This window comes from Ranitomeya imitator, chromosome 1, assembly GCF_032444005.1.
Source record: "Ranitomeya imitator isolate aRanImi1 chromosome 1, aRanImi1.pri, whole genome shotgun sequence".
Taxonomy (NCBI): Eukaryota; Metazoa; Chordata; class Amphibia; order Anura; family Dendrobatidae; genus Ranitomeya; species Ranitomeya imitator.
The window spans coordinates 261,706,847-261,731,531 of NC_091282.1; the positions used below are offsets into that span (position 1 = coordinate 261,706,847).

A 24,685-nucleotide genomic window follows, 5' to 3' on the forward strand; every position below is an offset into this window, starting at 1 on the left:
AAATGCTCACCTCTCCTCTTCCTGGTTCATGCGCTGCTGAGCTCCCTCTCGTCTCAGTGCTGGGCAGTGACTCATCGTGTCCACTGTCAGCGTCGCTGATGTCAGATGCTGACAGGGGGATGCTGGGGGAAGGAGCGCAGTGCTTCTTCCCTCATCATTGCGGTCAGCTGCATCGGCTAAATGCTGGTACAGATGACCATGCGATGACAGGCTGGGGACCCACTGCTGGCACCGGGCCCCCTCGCCTGCTCAGGGGCCCCATAGCGGCCAGCAGCAGAGCAGGGAGATCAATTCTCCCTGCTCTGCAGCAGAAGATAGCTGTATCGGCGCGCTGCGCACGTTGATACAGTTACAGTAGCATAGCTCCGGATGGGCCCCCACAGAGCCAGAGGCGCCCGCTCCCTCTGCCCCCCCCCCGGTAGCTACCCTACCGGGAAGACATAAACTTTTTTTTTCTGGATCAATTTAGATTTTGGCTGAAAAAACTGAATACAAATTGTAGTGGCATTAAAAAATAATACACTTCTTGTGAAAGCCGAATTAGGTTAAGTTGAGGAATTTAGCCTTTACACATGGCCATTATATCTCTATGCGAGCCATAACAGCCATCCCTGTATGCATACTTTTACAAAGAAAGCGGTCAATCAATGATAAGACCACCCACTGGACCCAGAAAGATCAGATGATTAAATGATAGAAACACAGGTTAAACTGAATCTTTTCTCGCAAAATTTTATAAAATCAAGCTACTCTGCTCCCCCTGCTTTATAACATGATGCTTGCAGATTGGACTGCATTCTCATGGTGACTTGTTTCCTTTAAAGTTTTGACCAATCTGCTTTTTGCCAAGGGAACTACTGTAGAATCGGTACTGCTGAGGGCCAGTAATTGATGAGGTTTCTATCACCATTGTATAATGGGCTGGGTGGTGGAACTGCTGTGCCATGGACCAAGGAAAGCCTGGAGGGGCATGACTAAGAGCCTCACCTAATCTGACCTCAGATACACAGCTGCATATGATATCATGATCTGAAAGAGGTGGACTAGGCGCTACACCAGGACTGACCTTGGGTAGATGACAACTGACCCTCTAGGGATGGGTAGATGGGATGACCTGCAGGATGGTACAGTGGATGCAGGCAGGTGATGTAAGAACAAGGGAACAACAGATGCAGATGGGACCAGCTGACATAGAGATGAGAACTGGCAGATGTGACTGGATTGGCTAACGTAGAGATGAGCACTAGCAGGTGCAGCGGGACAGTCTGACATAGAGATGAGCACTGGTAGGTGCAGTGTGACTGGATGACAGAGAGATGAGCACTGGCAGGTGCAGCTGGATTGGCTGATGTAGAGATGAGCACTGGCAGGTGCAGCAGACCAGCTGATAGACAGGCAGGCTGGCGCAGGTGATCAGCTGGCGGCTGCAACTGTTAGGCAGGCAAGTGTGCGGGGATACAAGCACTGGGACCTGAGAACTAACAAAAGTGTCAGGATACAAACTTACAACATTGCAAAGGCACCTCCATGTTGGAGGAGGTACATTAAATAGTAAGCGTCATACAGCTATTGCATGGGGACACTTTTGGAGAACACATGCAGCCCCTTTAAGAAAGGGGAAGTGTGCGTGTGTGCACCCTAAGTGCTCTAAGTGCAAGGGACCTGCGTGCGGTGCACATTCACCGGGCAGCTGGAAGGAGGAGATGGAGCAGGACAGGGGCCATTGTGGTGAGTACGCTGGCGTCTCTGCACGGGGAAAGGGGCAGGAAGCAGAGATGCTGGCGCTACACATTTCACAGCTCATCCAGCAAGTTTAGCAGAAGATAGAGTGCACAAGCCACTGATATCAGGGAACTCTTTAAATGCCAGCTAGCTTATCCCTTTTGGAGTATTATTGATGCATTGTCATAAGGTAAACTGCCAATTGGTTTTTATAAAAATTATAAATGCTAACTAATATACATTTTATTACGTACTCTAAAAAGATTATTCCCTTCTCAGGCAGACATTCAGGGTTTAGCAGGGAATGTCTGTCTTATTGTGCTAGACATGGATGGTTGAATTTCTGGAACTACTTAATGGGCTTTGTTATGCTCCCTTACCTCCCATAATAGTGATGTGTAACTTGCTATTCTGTTTTCTTAACTCCCATTCACTTCAAAGGCTGTTACAAAAGCATCATAGCATAGCTCTCTTCCGCATGAAATGGATGAAGTGAGAAATAATCCTGTATCTTCATTTTCAATGTCCCATTGGTACGAGAAAATGCTATTTAGGTGCAAATATAGTATGTGTGAGGATGTTGGCCATTTCTGAACAAGTCTATGACTGGAACTTGTAAACGAGGGAATATTGGTATTTACGGATATAAAATTATAAAGGTCCACTTGTGATAAAGCCTTTACTAGCGATATAAATATATTCAGTTGATATACACATATACAGGTCCTTCTCAAAAAATTAGCATATAGTGTTAAATTTCATTATTTACCATAATGTAATGATTACAATTAAACTTTCATATATTATAGATTCATTATCCACCAACTGAAATTTGTCAGGTCTTTTATTGTTTTAATACTGATGATTTTGGCATACAACTCCTGATAACCCAAAAAACCTGTCTCAATAAATTAGCATATCAAGAAAAGGTTCTCTAAACGACCTATTACCCTAATCTTCTGAATCAACTAATTAACTCTAAACACATGCAAAAGATACCTGAGGCTTTTATAAACTCCCTGCCTGGTTCATTACTCAAAACCCCCATCATGGGTAAGACTAGCGACCTGACAGATGTCAAGAAGGCCATCATTGACACCCTCAAGCAAGAGGGTAAGACCCAGAAAGAAATTTCTCAACAAATAGGCTGTTCCCAGAGTGCTGTATCAAGGCACCTCAATGGTAAGTCTGTTGGAAGGAAACAATGTGGCAGAAAACACTGTACAACGAGAAGAGGAGACCGGACCCTGAGGAAGATTGTGGAGAAGGACCGATTCCAGACCTTGGGGAACCTGAGGAAGCAGTGGACTGAGTCTGGTGTGGAAACATCCAGAGCCACCGTGCACAGGCGTGTGCAGGAAATGGGCTACAGGTGCCGCATTCCCCAGGTAAAGCCACTTTTGAACCATAAACAGCGGCAGAGGCGCCTGACCTGGGCTACAGAGAAGCAGCACTGGACTGTTGCTAAGTGGTCCCAAGTACTTTTTTCTGATGAAAGCAAATTTTGCATGTCATTCGGAAATCAAGGTGCCAGAGTCTGGAGGAAGACTGGGGAGAAGGAAATGCCAAAATGCCTGAAGTCCAGTGTCAAGTACCCACAGTCAGTGATGGTGTGGGGTGCCATGTCAGCTGCTGGTGTTGGTCCACTGTGTTTCATCAAGGGCAGGGTCAATGCAGCTAGCTATCAGGAGATTTTGGAGCACTTCATGCTTCCATCGGCTGAAATGCTTTATGGAGATGAAGATTTCATTTTTCAGCACGACCTGGCACCTGCTCACAGTGCCAAAACCACTGGTAAATGGTTTACTGACCATGGTATTACTGTGCTCAGATGGCCTGCCAACTCTCCTGACCTGAACCCCATAGAGAATCTGTGGGATATTGTGAAGAGAAAGTTGAGAGACGCAAGACCCAACACTCTGGATGAGCTTAAGGCCACTATTGAAGCATCCTCGGCCTCCATAACATCTCAGCAGTGTCACAGGCTGATTGCCTCCATGCCACGCCGCATTGAAGCAGTCATTTCTGCCAAAGGATTCCCGACCAAGTATTGAGTGCATAACTGAACATTATTAGTTGTTGGTTTCTTTGTTTGTTATTAAAAAACACTTTTATTTGATTGGATGGGTGAAATATGCTAATTTATTGAGACAGGTTTTTTGGGTTATCAGGAGTTGTATGCCAAAATCATCAGTATTAAAACAATAAAAGACCTGACAAATTTCAGTTGGTGGATAATGAATCTATAATATATGAAAGTTTAATTGTAATCATTACATTATGGTAAATAATGAAATTTAACACTATATGCTAATTTTTTGAGAAGGACCTGTAATACCTACGCATAAATACATATATATATATATGTATATATATATTACACACCCATACAACCAGCACAAAACAGCCATACCTACTCAAATCTTCCATATGTTCCAGGGACTTAAAATATGTGTCAGACCCAGATCCATGTCATATATGAGAGTTGATGACACAAGAATTCCTAAACAAGGTAGACAACACTTTCTAGTGACAATCTCACAGGAAAAGGCGCTGATGTCTCAAGGCCATCAGAGAAGGTGTAGTTTGCCTCCTAATAGGAAAGTGTGGCATGCACGCTAATTAGAAAGATTGCTTCTATCAGACAGGTATAGAAAAAAGGCTTGTGAGTCACCTGTGATAAATTAGAGCTATTGCAGAATTGATTAGATGATTTATGCTTTGATCAGTGCGGTAAAGATGGAACATCCATGCTAATTCATTACCACGAGGTGAGGCTGTTATTTATGTTTGTGGGAGCTTTGTTAGTAGCAGTGACATTTTCTCGATTTCTTTCAGACTCAACAATTCGCTTTATGAAATTCTGCAGATGGACTTTGAAATGGACATCGGCAGTGGTTTGGCTGGTGCCCAGCAGATTACATGGCAGGTGGAATACCCAGAAGAAGACTCTGCCAGTGAACTTGTAATTTCGGAAATCTTCGTCAGCCAGGCAGCATTTACAGGGATTGTTCCTATTGCCATGGTACAGTAAAACCTTCTTTATTAAAATCCTTAGGCTGACTTTGCTCAGATGTTGGCACGTGAGTGTCTCATCTACATTATTCAAGAACACCTCTATTATTCATCATGTTTGTGTATTAAATGTTCAATTAGGCCAGTGATTATCAAAGAGTAGGAAATATTGTGGAATATTTATCATGACTTGTACCATATTTATGATGTGTGTTAGGCCGGCGTCACACTCAGCGCAGGGAAATACGGTCCGTTATTTACATGCGTAATGAGCAGAAACTATCCCAAAACAGTGATCCGTATGTCATCCGTAGGCAAGGTGTGGCTGCGTATTTTACGCATGTCATCCTCCGTATGTAATCCGTATGGCATGGTACTGCATTTTTTTCTCGCAACCTTGTAAAATGGACATATAATGGATCCATGGGCTCAAATATTCGTGAAAACATATATACAGTCTATATAAATATATATATAGACAGTACAGACCAAAAGTCTGGACACACCTTCTCATTTACAGATGTTTCTGTATTTTCATGACTATGAAAATTGTACATTCACACTGAAGGCATCAAAACTATGAATTAACACATGTGGAATTATATACTTAACAAAAAAGTGTGAAACAACTGAAATTATGTCTTAAATTCTAGGTTCTTCAAAGTAGCCACCTTTTGCTTTGATGACGGCTTTGCACACTCTTGGCATTCTCATATCTCATCCTTTTTTTTATGCCTTGTCCGCCTAGGGGGTGGCATAGCTGAAAAACGCCATACCTTATTGGTCAAAAAGGCATGGCTCAACATGCGAAAAATGCACCAAAGAATGTGCCAAAATGATTGCATACATTTATGGCACAAAGTAAGCTAACGGGGGATTTTCCTTTTTATTGTTTTCAGTTCTTTTTCTCCTGCTTCCGGCTTCCAAGAATCATAACTTTTCTATTCTTTTGTCTACATAATGTATGAGGGCAGGCTTTTTTTTGTGGGACAAGTTGCAATTTTGAATTACGCCATTTATGTTTTCACATGATGCACTGGAAAGCGGACAAAAAATTCCAAATCGCAAAAAAAGTGCAATTCCCCAATTTTTTTTTATTTGCATGTTCTTTTACTATACGGTAAAACTGACCTGACAATATGATTCTCAAGGTCAATACGAGTATTCCGATGCCAAAAATGTATAGTTTTTTTTTATTTAAGTGGTGAAAAAAATGATTATGTTGCTATTCTCCAAGACCCATAATGTTTTAAATTTGGGGCTGTATAATGGCTTATTTACTGTGCCCTGAGCTGATGTTTTAATTGATACTATTTAGGGGCAATATGTTTTGATCGCCTCTTATTACATGTTATTACAATGTTGCAGTGGTCAAAAAAATTTAATTCTGACATTTTAATTTTTTTCACATTATGACGTTTACCAATTGGATTACTTTATTTATATGTTTTGATGGATCTGAGATTTTAAATTCAGCAACACCAAGTGTTTATTTACCGTATATACTCTAAGGGGACATACCTTAAGGGGGCATAAAGCTGCAATCATCCGCTCGCTTGTGCTATACATAACAGCGCATCAGCACGGCTACAGTATGCCTAGTGAAAAATCACAATGTCCTAATCTCCTGTGAACACCAGGTACAGACTGACTTTCACAGGAGAATTGTCATGGCAAGCTCAGAGGTCTTCAACAGACTTCTGGCTGTCATGCCAATCCATGATCACGATCACATCACGGGTGCTGATAGCTGCATGGATTGACGTGCCCCCCTGCTGGCATGTATTAGATGCCACTGTCAGAGGTTGATAGTGGCATTTAACAGATTAACAGATTAATAGCAATTATCTGCCAGGAAAGTCAGGAACACGACATATCATTTAAATGTACATCATGTCTTGACAGAGTTAGGCTAAACAGTGTTAAAATTAGACAGATTGATCAAACAATGTTAAGCACATGATACATTTGGCACATGTTAAGACTTTAGTGTCACCACTCTGTTATCAGATTAGCCAGGGCCAGGGGCTCTGCCCTGTCCCTAACGTTAGGGTTGCCTTAGCTATCTTTGCTCCCCGGATTACTTCTGATGATGGTGAAGACATTGGGGTGACATATCTTGCTGGACTCCTGAATCAGCTCTATATCTGTCCCCCTCCCCTACCCAGAGAAGTTACAAAGTTATTAAGGTTGAAGGAAGACTTTAAAGGGAACCTGTCACCCCGAAAATCGTGGGTGAGGTAATCCCACCGGCATCAGGGGCTTATCTGCAGCATTCTGTAATGCTGTAGATAAGCCCCCGATGTTACCTGAAAAAGGAGAAAAAGACGTTATATTATACTCACCCAGGGGCGGTCCCACTGCTGGTCAGGTCAGATGGGCGTCTCCGGTCCGCTGCGGCGCCTTCTATCTTCATTCCATGACGTCCTCTTCTGATCTTCAGCCACGGCTCCGGCGCAGGCGTACTTTGCTCTGCCCTCTTGAGGGCAGAGGATAGTACTGCAGTGCGCAGGCGCCGGAAAGGTCAGAGGCCCGGTGCCTGCGCACTGCAGTACTTTGTCTGCCCTCAAGAGGGCAGAGCAAAGTACGCCTGCGCCGGAGCCGTGGCTGAAGATCAGAAGAGGACGTCATGGAAAGAAGATAGGAGGCGCCGCAGACCGGAGACGCCCATCCGACCTGGAGTCCTGGGTTCAAGCTCCACTAAGGACAACATCTGCAAAGAGTTTGTATGTTCTCTCCGTGTTTGCGTGGGTTTCCTCCGGGTTCTCCGGTTTCCTCCCACATTCCAAAGACATACTGATAGGGAATTTAGAGCCCCAACACGGACAGCGATGATAATGCGTGCAAACTGTAAAGCACTGCGGAATATGTTAGCGCTATATAAAAATAAAGATTATTATTATTATTATTATTATTAAATGCAATTACGGGTGATCAAAACATTGTATCTACACCAAGATGATATCAATGAAAACGTCAGCTCGGCACGCAAAAAACAAAGCCCTCACACAGGCCCAGATCACGAAAAAATGGAAATGCTACAAGTCTCGGAAAATGGCGTCATTTTTGTTTTTAAAATAAATTTTTCTCAACATTTAAGTTAAAAAGAACCTATACATATTTGGTGTCTGTAAAATCATAATTGCCTGGAGAATCATAATGGCAGGTCAGTTTTAGCATTTAGTGAACATGGTAAAAAAAATCATAACTATGGAATTGCATTTTATTTTTCAATTTCACCGCACTTGGATTTTTTTTCCAGTTTTCCAGTACATGATATACTAAAACCAATGGTGTCATTCAAAAGTGCAACTTGTCCCACAAAACAAAAACCCTCACATGGCCATATTGACAGAAAAATGAAAAAGTTATAGCTCTGGGCAGAAGGGGAGCAAAAAACAAAAATGCAAAAAAGGAAAATGTCCTGGAGGTCAAGGGGTTAACCCCTGCAATGCTAACAGAAATTTGCAATATGAAGGATATTTGCAAATTGAGATTCTGGTTTGGCTATTATCCTAAGTCATGTGACAAGGCTCGTTAAAGGGTCGACATTGACTTTTAGGATTGCTACTTCCAATAGGTGGCACTAGAGTTCTAGTCCTCTTCCTCTCTGAAGAGACAATTTGCATATTTCCCAGAGGAGCATTGCCGCTTTAAGTCTCCTCACCTCGACATGGTTATCATGTCACTCTCCGCAAGGAGAAACGATACTTCTTGGATCCCAATATGAAGGAGATGTGCTTCTAATCAGTGCAGGAGTACATGATATCAGAGCCTGCGGTCTTCTGGCCCGCTCTGTCGTGGTAAACCCATTATGTTTGGTTTAAGTTTGCACTGTGTAAGAATTTGGTTGTTTTGATAAATAATACATAATGCATAAAACATAATGTTGCTCGCTATTTCGCTTTAAGCCTGGTTTTATATTTTACATTGTCTAATTTCTCCAATCTTCATCAAGACTGGAGTAACAAATGTCAGTCTTGAAACACATCCTCCACAGGATTATTGTTTTAGGATGCCATCTTGTTATTTTTTATATGTTTTTGTTGCACTTTTTTAATTTCAGTAGATAAAAAGCAGCAAATACCACAGGAAAAATAGCGTTTGTGGTCCAACCCTCATGTAAACTGTGAATGTAAGAGGGCAGTTTAATGTGAAACAGATAATTAATAGTGATGAGCGAATATACTCGTTGCTTGAGATTTCTCGAGCACGCTCGGGGGTCCTCCGAGTATTTTTTAGTGCTCGGAGATTTCGTTTTTCTTGCCGCAGCTGAATGATTTACATCTGTTAGCCAGCATAAGTACATGTGGGGGTTGCCTGGTTGCTAGGGAATCCCCACATGTAATCAAGCTGGCTAACAGATGTAAATCATTCAGCTGCAGCGATGAAAACTAAATCTCTGAGTTCTAAAAAAATTCTCGGAGGACACCCGAGCATGCTCGAGAAATCTCGAGTAACGAGTATATTCGCTCATCACTAATAATTAAACATTATGGAAATAATTGTTTTCTGACAGTATAACCAATACATTATAAAGTATTCCACACACCATCCAATTCTAGAAAAAGAGATTAGCTAGAGGGGTTTTATGGAATTAGAAAAACTTGGTTCTTTTCTTCAGAGACAGTGCCAAAATTATCCAAAAGCTGTATTTGTTATTGCAACTACAACTTGTGTGTATTTGGCAAGAAATTCCTCCTAATAATAAAATAATTTAAAATCAACACTATGATTATCAGACATTGCTGGAAGATATTCACCAAAGCTTTATATGACATATTTTAAACTAGCTGTACTTAGCTACATTCCTAATATACAGTAAGTATATGCTTATCATCCGCTAAGAAAGTGAAATAGAGCAGTGGAGTTGCAGGTGACTTTACTTTGTTTTGGTTTACTCTTCTTTAAATTGTCTGTTTCAGATCACTTGATCTCACTTCATAGGTAATTTGCTAAATAGACAATATGAAAATCATCTCCCTTAAGAATTATGAGGTCTTACCCCCAAGGAGCCGGCCACTAGGCCTATCCCTTCTATGTAATTTGATGTCCACTGCCTGTTGTGAAATGTAATCCATCTGTATTTGCAGAGACAATGATATGGGTTACAAGAAACTGGGCAGGTCTTTTGTCTATCTGTTATAATACATTACAGAGTGTCAAGCTTTCAGTCAGAGCAGACTAGTCTTTTATTTATTTATTATGGTTGCTTATATAGTGCCAACATATTATGCAATAGTTTACAGACCTTCTCATCACAGGCCATGGTGGCACTCCCAATCTAAATTCGCTAACAATATGTCTTTGGCGTGTTTGTACAATAGCCATAGTAATGCAAGCTGGGAAGCTTGAAAAAGAAAGTTCCAGCCCCAAAAGTGCTGGCAGAATACTGATGAATAGAAACTGTCCATGGAAAAATAATGAATGGCTTGTTATAGAGCATGAGACTCAGGACAGTTTATTGAGACAATAATATGTGCACAAAATCAGTTTAAAAGGGGTTGTCCAGGTTTGGCACAAAAGGCTATAGTCACTTTGTCACTGCAGATTTGTGAATCCATACAGTGCGGACATTATGTACTGTTAGGATTCTTCAGTGTCGATGCCGAAAGCGGGCGGTCATGTAACCGGAAGTATGCAATATGCATATTCCAGGCCACATTCCAACTAGACGTGCAAGGCCTCGATCAGTACAAGTGAATTGATCAAGGCTGCTCACCATCTAGTCAGAATGTGGCCAGATGTATGCATATTGTATACATGTGGTCACATGACCGCCACGCCTTTGTGCTGCCACCGGAGAATCCTGATAGTGTGCAATGTGCATGCTGTTAGGATTCACAAGTCTGCAATCACATAGAATAAACGCTGAGTTTTGTGCCAAACTTGGACAACCCTTTATCTTGTTGGGCATGAGGACAGCAAAACTATGTTTATCTAGAGGTTTAGTATTAAAGCGTAGGTACATGACTCTACAAGAACCAAAATGTAATTGTGAAAAGTTACAGATTTGATTTCCTCTTAATGAATATTACTCTCTCTATTGAACGAGGTAATCCTAATTTCCTTATCTCTCTTCTGTTATGAGAGACTCAGACGTATTTTAAATGATTGCTCTAATGAATCTCTTCAACATTGGAGGAAAATATTCATAAAATTGGTGATCTAAAAGCAAATTGCTGAAATCACAAGGTAGAGAAGACCCTGCGACCTCTGTTTTATGGAGAACGGAAACATCTATGGCTTTGATATGAACATCTTGTGGTCCTTCTCCAGGTAGTGTTAGAGGAGACTCATTAGGTTTCAGAAGCTTCAGAATAAAGATGAACGTTCACTGATCTGCTGCAGTTCTCAGTACCTTGGTAATATCTTCAGAGTTCCTTGGGTGAAGTTGTTTTAATGTCTTCAGTCGCTTTGACTGGAATGCATTTGTAAGAAATAATTAACATGTACAAGTTGTGCACTTTCTGGTCAAAGTAACTTGGGAACTATAGGTCATCACTAGCAATGTGGTATTATAAACTGTGAAAGATTCATACTTTGCTCCTGACTTTTCATTCTTGGAGTAAATAATAATAATAATCTGTCTCAGACGATTTTCTCCTAATGTCCTTTAATAATGTAGCACATCGCTGTCTGTGATTTCGAGGCTTTATACTTTGTGCAGCCTGATACCACTTAAAGCCATTTTATTCCTTTTCATCTGTTTATGCTAATAATTATTGGGGTCCAGTGAATATATTACAAGGAAGAGAAGAGAGCTAACTTATTATTGGCTTAGGCAGAGATGAGATTTTTTTTTATGCATTTGTGGAGATTAAGTGTATAAATTCACATGCTTTACCTGATCTTTTGTATTTAGTTTTTGAGTTCACAGCAATGGATTTCCTATTGTAGAAACTTGCCCATAGGGAGCTCAGGGGAAAGTGTTTTCTAAAGTAAAAAAGCTTGTAGACCTATTGATCTGGATGTTAGGCATTCATATGGACAGTATTAAAGGGGTTATCCAGCACTTACAGTATATTTGTGCATTGGGCTAAGAACTAACAGGCAGATATTTATGCACGTGGGCTATCTCTGATGGCGATTCCCCTGCTTCATTTCACATCTTTTCAATAGAGCAGCTCTTCCTCTTCCGCTCTGTACTGTCAGTGCGTCACTACAGATGTCATGCTGATTGACAGCCAGCTCCCCAAATTTAGGCAGTGGAGAGCTGGCGATCAATCAGCATGACATTGACATCAACAGAGGAAAGCGGAAATGAAGACTCTGTTCTGATAAAGTAAAGACAATGGAAGCAGGGGAAGCATGAGGTTTCCTTGACCATGCTGAGACAGCAGAAATCGTTACCAGGCACATCAGGCAACTACCTGCCTTTTAGTTCTTAGCGGCACGCCATATGCAAAAATAATGAAAGTGCCATCTAACCCCTTTAACTCATTTATACCTACTGACAGTTTTGTTTTGCACAATTCATATGTCCAGGTTTTTTTTCCATCAGTGGCCTCCATTGCATAACATTGCATACATCATCAGAAACTAGCGCGTGCACACTGCTGATGGATAGGTCTGCTTACATGATCCTCCATCAGCAGCCATGTTAATGAACAGAGCACCCTGCAGACAGGGCAGAAGACTCTATATAATAAGAGGTCATTGCTTCTTAGAGCAGGACATCAACCCTGAGTCTGCAATATGTACATGTTACTAAGTGGCTTTCAGTGCTGTTTTCAGCATGTTTAGGAACATGATAACACTTTTTTAAGCCATGGTTTTAATAACCTACATAATTAAACTTTATGTGAAAGTAAATGTTAGCTAGTTGGTTATTTTCTGTTTTTCAACATTACAACACAGGACAGTTTTCCCTGATCATAAAATGGCTCATGATCAATTTAAAGCAAATAAGTCATCAGATTTCACAATTTGTACAGATTATGAAATAGATCTCTTAAACCTGGTGAGGCTGATGAACTTTGAAATTCCATGTCAGAAAAGCTGTATAAACTGGATGTTAAGATAAGTCCAGCTATAGAATGAAATGTCGTGCTGGTAATTTGCACACCTTCTCATAGCATTACTGCAGTTTCCTGCTGTCTCCACCTGGCTATAGGGAGGCATGGTAATTCTCTGCATGAATTTAACCGTGATGTGTCCTGCAGAGTTTACCTTCCCTGGCCTATTCCCTGCCAGCAGGAGATATATTAGGTAGCTACTCCCTCCACTCCTTACCTGAGATTTGGTTCCAGTTTGCAGTTCGCATCTAGTGTTTTGTTGTTTATCTCTCCCGTTACCGACCCGGCTTGTCTTCTTGTTTTGACTGATCTCTGTGCTATTGACCCCGGCTGCGTATTTGAACCTATGCTGCTTGCCCCAACCTCGGACTGTCTAACTACATCTCTGCCTGCGACCTCTGTACCTAACATCCCTGCTTTGACCCATTGGTCAGCTGCTGCAGGTCCAGGCACTGCTCTGAAGTGGCACCTGGTGGCTACCTAACGGCCCAAGCCTATCTTCACCATTAGAGGATCTCGTGAAGACCTGGTTGCCATTTAGTCTCTCTCCTCCAGGGTAAGCCCGGCCAGTGGCTTTATACCCACCATCGTCACACTGGAAATTATACTGCCTAAAAACCTCTTTTTTTGCATTTATCCACATCAGCATTGTAGAATTAGTATTAGCTATGTTACTTTTCAGAATATAAGATTTTAATGTATTTGGCTTATAACCTGTTGGGATATATACATTTATAAAGAATGAATTAAAACTTTAGACTTTATTTACCTCTATATTTTTATGTTTATGCCTTACAAGATCTTAACGCACACTGGTGCTTTCAAGTTTGTGGTAACTAAAAGCTGCTGGGAGCAGGACAGGTTCTGTGTACCAGCCTGTCTGAAACTGATAAAAAATAGGAATAGCAAGAAAACTCCTGCATATTTTAGGTTTGTTTTACTTTACATCTATAGGACATGTGTTGCTAATAGGTGGTAGAGCGCGAGATCTTAAAATTATTTTTTACTCTATTCGATGTAATTGACTTCAGCAAATAATGCAATGCAATTTAACTTGCGTAATACAAATTAATAATCTTAAGATATAATTTCTGCTTGCGTTTAGTTTATTTTCCAGTAGATGACATAGTCTTCCTTTAACAAAGTCTTTCTTGTCCATAATAAATCTGTTGCATATCTTAACAAAACTTTGAAAATTCATCCAGCTGCTTAAGAAATCAAAGTGATGTGGTGATACACAGAAATATCTCTTACTTGTCGCACATGGATCAATTGTGACCCCAATGCAGATCTTTCTATATCATTCTAAATAAATCACAACAACAATTACAAATCTGAAAATCACAATGCATTAATTGATTGTCTATTACGTTTGAAAATGGAACCCTTCATTTAATATTATGTAGGTGGGGTCAGCTATAAGCAAATGCACATTTCCTGGCCATACAATTAAGTGCTAATTTATTACTGTATTTGTATTTCTTTTAAATATTTCTAATTTCTTAACATTTCAGCTAACAGATGTTGTGTTTCTATAAATGGGTTGTCTGGCTTTTTTTTAGATGAGTATCTTATTTGGTATTAAAATAAATGCATTAAAAAATAAATAAAACAACCTCGGGTTAGTTTTACTGAAACTTAACTTTTTGATGGTTAGTAGGCAGTCTTAAAATGGGCCAAATTGATCAAAGTGTCTCAAGCTGGATAATACATTTATTGCATTTTTAACCTCTTCATGACATATGATGTACAGTTACGCCATATGCCGTGTCTCTGCCTTTGATGCATGCTCGCAAGCCAAGCCCACATCTTTTCTGGCAGATGATGGCTAATTTACCCAACCTACATCTGACTCCAACAACCATAGTTGAAGCTGAACTGTCAATTTTTTACAGCAGCATTTTACACTTGCACACAGGGGCAAGCGTCATTCCATAAACCCACTGGCACACCCGTGATGTGATCAAATGAGCATGACAGCCGAGAGTCTGCCAAAGACCGCCGTGCACAATTCTCCTGTGAAAGTCAGCTTTCAACTGGCATTCATAAGAGATTGAAATTTTAACTATAAATTGTAATGCTATGTATTGCTCAGGTAATCAGATGATCGCAGCTTCATGTCTCCTAAGGGGACTATTTAATATAGTAAAAAAGTGAGAAAAAAGTTTTTAGAAATATGGAAAAAATATAAAAATACACACGTGCAAATCACAACCATTTTGTCCCATTAAAAATAAAACAATCAACCCCTACACCCCAAAGCCTGTTTTCACCTTCCTGAACAGGCCAAATATTACAGTTTTGTCCAGTGTCCCTTGATAAGGTAATAACTCTGGGACAAATCAACGTGTCCCTGTGATTCTGAGGTTAATTTTTCAAGACATGTTGTACTTTATGTTAGTGGTAAATTTTTTGTGTTTATTTGTTAAAATGTCGGAACTTTGGTGAAAATTTTTTAAATGTTGCGTTTTTTTAACTTTTAATTTTTATACCCTTAAACAAGATAGTTATATCACACAAAATAGTTAATAGTTAACCTTTACCATATGTCTACATGACATCACACCATTTTTGAAACATAATTTTGTTTTGCTAGGAAGTTAGGTTAAAAATTGATCAGCAATTTTTTCATCAAAATTTACAAAACCATTTTTTAGGGACCACATCATGTTTGCAGTTACTTTGAGGGGTCTCTGTGACAAACAATACTCCCAATCTACACCATTTTAAAATATGCACCCTCATAGTGCTCAAAAAAAGTTCAAGAAGTTTATTAACCTTTTAGGTGCTTCACAAAAATTAAAGCAGTGTGGAAGGAAAAAATGAAATTTTACTTTTTTTTTCACAAAAATGTTCCTTTTGCCCCAACTTTTTTATTTTCACAAGGATAACAGTATAAAATGGACCATACAATTTATCATGCAATTACTCCTGACTGAGTACACTGGTATTCCATATGTGGTAGAATGTTAATGTTTGGGTGCCCAGTTGGGCTTGTAAGGGAAGGAGCGCCATTGTACTTTTGGAGCACAAACTTGGCTGAACTAGATAGTAGACATCATGTTGCATTGGCAAAGCTTCTGATGTGCCCAAACATTGCAGACACCCAACAAGTGACCTCATTTTGGAAACTTAAACCCCTCAAGGAATTTATCTAGAGATGTGGTGAGCACATTGAGCACACACGTGCATTACACAGTTTTATAACACTGAGCCATGAAAATAAAAAAAGTATATTGCTTTAGCTCCAAATTTGTAATTTTCAAAGGATGGTAGGAGAAAATGGACCATACATTTTGTTGTGCAATTTTTACTGAGTACGCCAATACTCCATATGTGATATAAATCAGCTGTATGGGTTCACAGCAGGGCTCAGAAGGGATGGAGCACCAATTGAATTCTGGAGCACAATTTTGGCTGGAATAGATTGCGGATGCGATGGCACATTTGAAGAGCCCCTGACATAAAATAGCAGAAACCCCAAGGGATTCAATCACTATGAGGCATCTATGTTACTCTGGACTTCATCTGGCCTCTTTTCAGCATTGTCCTTCTTTTCAGAAGTGCACAAATTTGTGGCCAACTGCGCTTTTATGCACGGCCGGATGATAGGCTAGACAGAGTCCACAGTTCTACATCGGCCTCATTATAGAGGATCTTCAGGTTTCGTTTGAATAACATATTTCATAGATTTACACGGAAACCCTGGTGTAAGTATTCAGCGTAGAGCACAGGATAAATGTGAGCTGGGGTTTACTGCGATCTTTCGAAGGCAGAATAAACAAATCAACGGCAAGTCAAGAATTGATTTTACTTTTTATGACATTCCTCTTGTGGTATAAGTTATTAGACGACTGTATTCTTCGGGTCGGTGTGATTACAGTGATATCAGATTTATATCTGTTTTTGCAGGATTGTTTTTGCGAAATAAGTTGACATTTTACTGGTATCAGTTTTTGGCACATAACATTTTTTGATTGCTTTTTATTCCTTATTTTTGAGAGGCAGAATGAATAAAAAAAGCTATTCAGGTATTGTTTTTTATGCCATTCAGTTGATAATACAGCTTTATTCTTTGGGTCAGTACGATTACAGCGATACCTATTTATATCGTACGTCGGTGCGACGCATAGTGACGGACCCGTACCGACGCAAGTGTGAAAGAGGCCTTAATGAGCGTTGAATTTAAAAAAAAAAAAAAACGGAAAAAAACGGCAATTTTCTGCGCCAGAGGGGGAAAGCCGACGGCCGGGGGCCAATATTTGTAGCCTGCTATGAATATCAGCCCGCAGCTGTCTGTGTAGCCTTTACTGGCTATTAAAATAGGGGGACCCCCCAAAAATGACGTGGGGTCCCCCTATATTTTATAGCCTGAAAGGCTATGCAGACAGCTGCGGGCTGATATTCATATCCTAGAGAGGAGCCATGGATATTGGCCCCCCCGGCTACAAATTCCAGTCCGCAGCCGCCCCAGAAATGGCGCATCTGTAAGATGCACCAATTCCAGCACTTAGCCACTCTCTTCCCACTCCCGTGTAGCGGTTGGATATGGGGTAATAAGGGATAAACGTCACCTTGCTATTGTAAGGTGACATTAAGCCGGGTTAATAACGGAGAGTCGTCAATAAGACTCCTATCCATTATTAATCCAATAGTAATAAAGGGTTAATAAAACACACACACATTAGGAAAAAAGTATTTTAATATTCTTCAGTTAACCATACTTACCATACTTCAGCGCCTGCTAAAAACTTAAAATAATAAACCGTATACTACCTGTCTGCCGTAGTCCAATTAATAATGAGTGTCCCACGACGATCTCCCCTATAGAACAGTGACATTGGGTTATGTCACTGCTCTATAGGACCCTCAGTGACACACTGACAGGAGACAATGGCTCCTGCAGTGCATCACTGAGGTTACTATATTTCAAAGTCTCACTTTATGGCAATTGCTGCATGGGAAAATTTCTCACACAGCAATGCCAAAAGTGAGACTAGGGACTATTTTTTTACAGCGGCGGAGGAATACAGTGCAGAAGGATACCTTCCTCCCGTCATTGCGTTCCTGGAGCCCCTGGAGAGCGGTTGCATCAGCTGATGCTGCCGTTCTCCAAGGGAGATCGTCATGGGACACTCGTGGATTTCTGCAGACAGGGAGTATATTGGTTGTTTGTTATTTTAATATTTTTTTACAGATGACACTGGCTTCGGGGAACAAAGTGACAAGTTATGGTGATGGTGAGTATGTACTCTATGTTATATGTACTGTATGTCTATATGTATGTACTGTATTTAATGTATGAAGGTATTGTATGTAGTGTGTATGTAGTATGCATGTAGTATATATGTAGTATGTAGTATGTGTGCAGTATGTATGTAGTATGTATGTATGTAGTATGTATGTTGTATGTATGTATGTAGTATGTATGTATGTACTATGTTGTATGTATGTAGTATGTAGTATGTATGTAGTATGTCGTATGTATATGTGTAGTATGTATGTAGTATTTTTTTTTACATTCAACACATTATCAAGATGATGTGACTACTACTGTCCCATCATTGGCTAATGTGTCAATCACTGTCACTGTAGCAGGCATCGTCCGATGGGACTTGTAGTCCCATCGGACGATGCCTGCACACACGCACGCACGCACAGACCCCTGGCAGGCCCGTACAGACCTCCGGCAGCCCGCACAGACCCCCGGCAGCCCGCACAGAGCCCTGGAAGGCCCACACAGACTCCCAGAAGCCCGCACAGACCCCCGACAGCCCACACAGAGCCCCACCAGGCCAGCACAGACCCCCGGCAGGCATGCACAGACCCCCGGCAGGCTGCACAGACGCCCGGCATGCACACGCAAACCCCCGGCAGGCCCACACAGATCCCCCACGGTCACGCACAGACTCCGCCTGCACACACACACATCCAGTCTCCGCCCACACACCGCCCACACTCCATTATAGTGCATCATTGCACTATAGGAACTTCCGATTCCGGTATCCGATATCGCAAAAGTATCAAAACTTGTTATCGGAATTCTGATACAGCGAATATCGGCCGATAACCGAAATTTGCTGTATCGGAATGGTCAACACTAATGAGGAAACATTCAGGACCAAAGTCATTAATACTGGCGTTTTACACGTATAGTCTTAATGAGGAGTAAGATGCATCTAATTCATTAAGATTTACGTTTATCTTATAACTGACGTGCAACTCCATGTGCTTCGCCAGATATGTTACTCCACTAACTGCTGTAAGTTAAATCACAAAAAAGGCATACATTTTGAAAAATTTTGAGGGTGAGTGTTGCAATGCCCGTCCAGCTTATGCTCCACCCACCTTGCCAGGGCTAGTTTGAAAATGGCAAAAATTTAAATATTTTGCGCAACTTTAGTGGTGCAAAAGTTTTGTGACTTTTCAAAGTGTTTGATGACATAAATATGACAAAAACAGTCTAACCCCTTTACACCTTCATCCATTTTCCTTTTTTTATTTCCTTTTTTCCTCTCCTTCTTACTCCTTTTTATTTTTTTCATAAATATAGCAATGTGAGGGCTTGTTATTTTAATGGACGAGTTGTACTTTTGAATGACACTATTGAGTTTACCACATAGTGTACTGAAAAATAGGAAAAAAAAATAAGTGGAGTTAAATTGCCAAAGTGCAATTACACAATTGTTTTTTGGGATTTTTATTTAACATGTAAAAATGACCTGGAAATATAATTCACCAGGTCAGTACAGGTACGCTGATACCATGCATTCCAATTCATACTCCAGTTCATTTTTTTGGGTTAAGTTTCAGGTTTCTGCACTTAGTGCACACAATGGCACGGCCTCCCTTTCTTTAAGTTGGACCTGAGGTATGGCTAGGGTTTTGGTTCGGGGGGTGAAGCTTCTGAGTAGCCCCTAACCAGGTATGAGTAGCCCCTAACCAGGTAACCTTGAATACAACTCGGTGACGCACCCTAATAGTGGAGGAGAACTTCAGCAGATGATTGCGCTATTACTGAAGATAATCTCTATATAAAGACCAACATGGATATTACCACCATATGGTCAGTGGTAGATACCAGTTCTACAGAACACAGATAATGTCTTACCGCTGACGTTCTTTATGATGGAGTTGTCACTTTTCCCGTCTTTTCCATCTGGCCCAGACCGACATGACAACTTCTTCCAGCAATAACTCACCTGCAGAGATTACAAAAAAGACACATTTCACTTCTCACATTCCAGCCCCATCACCATCTATTCACAACCTACACAACTTCCTCATCCTACTGATACCCCAATACTGAGCCGCTGCTGCCGTATGTGTCCCTATTACTGCCCCTGATACCCTAATGCTGAGCTGCTGCTGCCGTATGTGTCCCTATTACTGCACCTGATACCCCAATACTGATCTGCTGCTGCCATATGTGTCCCTATTACTGCACCCGATACCCCAATACTGAGCCACTGCTGCCGTATGTGTCCCTATTACTGCCCCTGATTCCCCAATACTGAGCCGCTGCTGCCACATGTGTCCCTATTACTGCACCTGCTGTGTGGTTTTGTGTGCCCTCTAAATTCTAAGGCACCCCTCTATAATATAGTAATGCCGGGTACAAGTACCCTAGAAAACAGAGCCCACATTTTGCCCCCTAGAAAGCAATATTGCCCTGTGTGCCCTTTTGATAGTCACAGTAACCTGAGTTACGCTATAACAATAAGTGCCAACTTTACATTTAATAATGTTCCGAGTCTCCCCCTGTACAGCTCCCCTATACACAGCATGATGCTCTCTTATACACAGTATACTGACCCTTTAGTAGCCTCCAAACTGTTTGATTGCTCCAACAGTGTAATCCCCACACTGTATGATGCCCCTCTAGATGGCCTCCATGTAGTATAATGTGCCAGATCATCCTCAATATAGTATAATGCACCACATAGTCCTTAATATAGTATAATGTACCAGATAGTCCTCAATATAGTATAATGCACTCCCCATAGGCCTACTCTATATTGTATAATGCACCCCCCATAGGCAGACTCTATAGCACAAAGTAGCACCCCAGAGGCAGACCCTGTAGTATAAAGCAGCACCCCCATAGGCAGACTTTGTAGTATAAGACAACACCCCCCATAGGCAGATTCTGTAGTATAAGGCAGCACCCCTTAAAAAAATAAATAAATACTCACCTCTCTTCTTCCTGGTTCCTGCGCTGCTCCCGCTGATCTCCTTACAGCGGGCCCGGGTAGTGACGTCATCGCACCCGCTGTCAGTGTCGGTGACGTCAGATGTCGACTCTGACAGGGGGATGATGGGAGAAGGAGTGCAGCGCTCGTTCCCTCATCATTGCAGTCAGCTGTGTCGGCTAAATGCTGGTACAGTTGACCCTGTGATGACAGGCGGAGGGCCCACTGCTGGCACCGGGCCCCCCGCCTGCTCAGGGGCCCCATAGTGGCAGAGCAGGGAGATCGATTCTCCCTGCTCTGCCACAGAAGGCAACTGTATCGACTACAGTTACAGTAGCATAGCTCCATTTGGGCCCCCTCTGAGCTCCGGGCCCGGGCGTCCGCACCCTCTGCCCCCCGGTAGCTACGCTACGCTACTGAGCTGGATATTATGTTTATATAGATTCCCTGTTGATGTGTGTCCATATTTGGGACCTGGTTCTGCTCAGCCCGTGTTCACATTGATGTTACTTTGACTTAGGCCGGTTTCACATGTCAGTGCCTCCAGTATGTGTAGTAACAGTTTTCTCACGTACCGGAGACACTGACATACGTAGACCCATTCAAATGAATGGGTCTATGCTGATGTCAGCGTGTTTTGATGGACCGTGTGTCTGTGTGCAAAACACGCAGACATGTCCGTTTTTACCCGGGCACACGGCCCGCCAAACGTCCTGCGCATGTGCACACGAAGAACAGTGTACACTGTCCTCCGTGTGCACAGATGGCTGCAGGGGAAGCAGTGCTACTGTCAGCCGCTGTTCCCCTGCGTGTGGTGCTGAACCTGGCTTTCATCCTTTGTCCTCTGCTCTGCCGGTAGCAGAGCGAGCAGAGGACAATGAATGAAAGAAAAAACAACATGGGGTCCCCCCTATATTTTACAACCAACCAGGCAAAACTCACAGGTTCGGGCTGCTATTCTCAGGCTGGTAATGGGCCATGGATATGGGCCCCACAGCCTTAAAAAAGCAGCCCGTGACTGCCCAGAAAAGATGCATCTATTAGATACACCAATTCTTGAGCTTTGCCCGCTTCTTCCCACTTGCCCTGTAGCATTGGCAAGTGGGGTAATGAGGGGTTAATGTCACCTTCCTATTGTAAGGTGACATTAAGCCGGCTTAGTAATGGAGAGGTGTCAATAAGACGCCTATCCTTTACTAATCCTGGAGTAGTTAAAGGGTTAATAAAACACCACACAGTTAGAAAAAAGTATTTTAGTAAAATAAAGCCATATACACATTTTTTCCATCTTTAATACTCTGCCAACACAAGCTAAGCCCGCGAAGCTCGCGGTCTCCTGGAAAAAAAGTAAAAAAAAAAAATAGACCAACAATATCCCATACCTGTCCGGCGTACAGTCAGTCCCACGTAGTAATCCATATCTAGGGGAATTAACAGTTTACAATCGGGAGCAGTGCTAATACGAGCGCACCCGGCTGTAAACTACTGGTGAATGAATGAAATGCTGGGAGCGGAGCTTTGGTAAATAGCGGTGATGTCACCGAAGCTACCTTTCATTTCTTTTTCTGTATGTTGGTGTTCACAATCTTACATCTAAAAGACCACCTAAGGCTAAGTTCACACGTTGCATTTGCAGCAGCTTTTTTTTAAATGAAAAGTTTAAGCTGCGTTTTATGCTGCTTGCAAAAAGCAGGTTTTGCTTTGTTTTTGCTGCATTTTTGCTGCGTTTTTATTGCTGCATTTTTGTGAGGGTACATTTGTCTCTTGTGCATGCTGATAAAGTGCATATAAAAAATAATCTGATTCAACTTCAAAAGGTTTTGGCACCAAAAACACAGCAAAACCTGATACCTGCATTCTTTGCAGCATTTTTCAGCATTTTTCGCACTACCCATTGCTTTCAATGGCTGAAAAACCATACAAAAACGCTGAAAAAAGCTGAAAGAAGTGAAATTCTGCTTTTTTGCAGAAGCACAGCTCTTTGACAAAACAGTCTAAAAAAAAAAAAAGGTGTGTGCATGAGATTTCTGAAATCTCTTAGACTTTGCTGGTACTGTTAAACGCAGCTGAAAATATGTATAAAAAATGCAGCAAAAAAATGCAAAAATGCAACGTGTGAACATAGCTAAAAAAAGATAGTTTTTTTTACATTTATCTACATTTATCTATCAATTTGTATCAAGTGGGCATATACAGTATGTTCCATTTAAAAGCATGGTATAAAATTAGGCAACAGAAAATGTTGAACCGAGGGATTTGTCAAAGTCATTACAAAAATGCTTTAGGTTTTCGGTTAACTGAAAGCCTTCAATGTTTATGGTCTCCTCACCGAAGACTGACAGTCGTGTGACATTTTGAACACATTATCAGATTACTGTGTAGAGATGAGTTAGAGAGAGCTGAGTGCTGTCAGTCAATGAGAAAACAGTTTACTAGCTGGATGTAATACTTTCCTTGTCTTTCTAGTGTATAGATATTGATGTATCCAGACAGGATTCCAAACATTTCATTTAGAGACATTACAATGATTGTCCAAGTTCTACTAATTCATAAGATTAAACACTAATATAATTTGTGCTCTGATTCTTCAGGATTCATCTATTTTAGTTTGGTTTCATGTGACGTAAATTGCTGATAGCTGGTATCCAATGTTTTTTTCCATGTCTGACCATCGTATCACCTAGAACTGGCATAGATTAATGAAGCATTGTCTAGTGAACACTTTGTTGTATCAGAGTCTCTGAAAAATAGTTAGATTTGTTGAAGGTTGTAATAGTTGTTTAGAGAACAAAAAAATTAGATCAGGTTGATTCTAGCAAAAAAAAGGTCAAATTTTTCAGAAAGGACAAAAATGACCTAGGTGAAAGTGACAGCCAAGGAATGTGGTGAGGTAAGCTGAAATCCAAAAATCTTAGACACAACATAAGGGACATGCATACTGAAGTAATGGAAAAAAATGAAATTCCTTTCCAAGCATTGTGCTATGATTGTGGAGTTATCATCACTATCTTTTAAAAGACCTACGTGCTGTAATGTGCACACAAGAACAAACAATATAATGTAGATATGTAGACAGTGGGATGTGCCAGCATTTTTTGACACATATAATCTCAGCAGCTCATGAGAAAGACAGAAGTCAATGATTTTTGAATGAAGAGAAACAACGTGATGATAAAGGGGTATTCTCTAGTTTGGAAATTATCCTTTATTTACAGGATAGGGGACAACTTCCTTATCGTTGCGAGTCTGTCTGCCGAAACCCACTCCAATTCCAAAATCTGGTCCTCAGAAGAGCTCCTTGTGACTGGAGCAGTGGTCAGTTAGGTACACTGATGATCCTTTCATATTATGGTAGTGCCGAAGTCAATCCGAGTGCAGCTCTCTATCTCTGGCATTCCCATTAAGAATGAATGGAACGGCAGTGCACATAGTCGGTGACTGCTCCAGTCAATCGGGGTTCTTCTGAGAACCAGTTCTTGGAATTGGTGGGAGTTCAGCAGACACACCCTCAGTGATCAGGAAGTTATCCCCTATCCTGTGGACAACATGATTGCACAGCAAAATTGAATGTGTCTATGGGTGAGAGAAACATAATATCATTATTAGTCAGGGCCGGACTGGGACTAAAATTCAGCCCTGGCATTTAAAATTACACAGGCCCACTTGTCACATGGTGACTGTATAATATGTTTGTACACTTGTAGGTTACAAGAAGTGAGGGGAGTGTAACACGACTAT

The 24,685-nt window shown here is 41.2% G+C and overlaps 1 protein-coding gene across 1 annotated transcript in view; it reads left to right on the top strand.

The window, feature by feature from the left end:
* TMEM132B (transmembrane protein 132B) overlaps positions 1-24,685 on the top strand; it is a 1,045,283-nt gene that overhangs the window by 695,287 nt on the left and 325,311 nt on the right. The window contains exon 4 of the mRNA XM_069756039.1: positions 4,561-4,747. Within this exon, the coding sequence (XP_069612140.1) occupies positions 4,561-4,747 (187 nt within the window). The remainder of the gene's footprint in view (positions 1-4,560; positions 4,748-24,685) is intronic.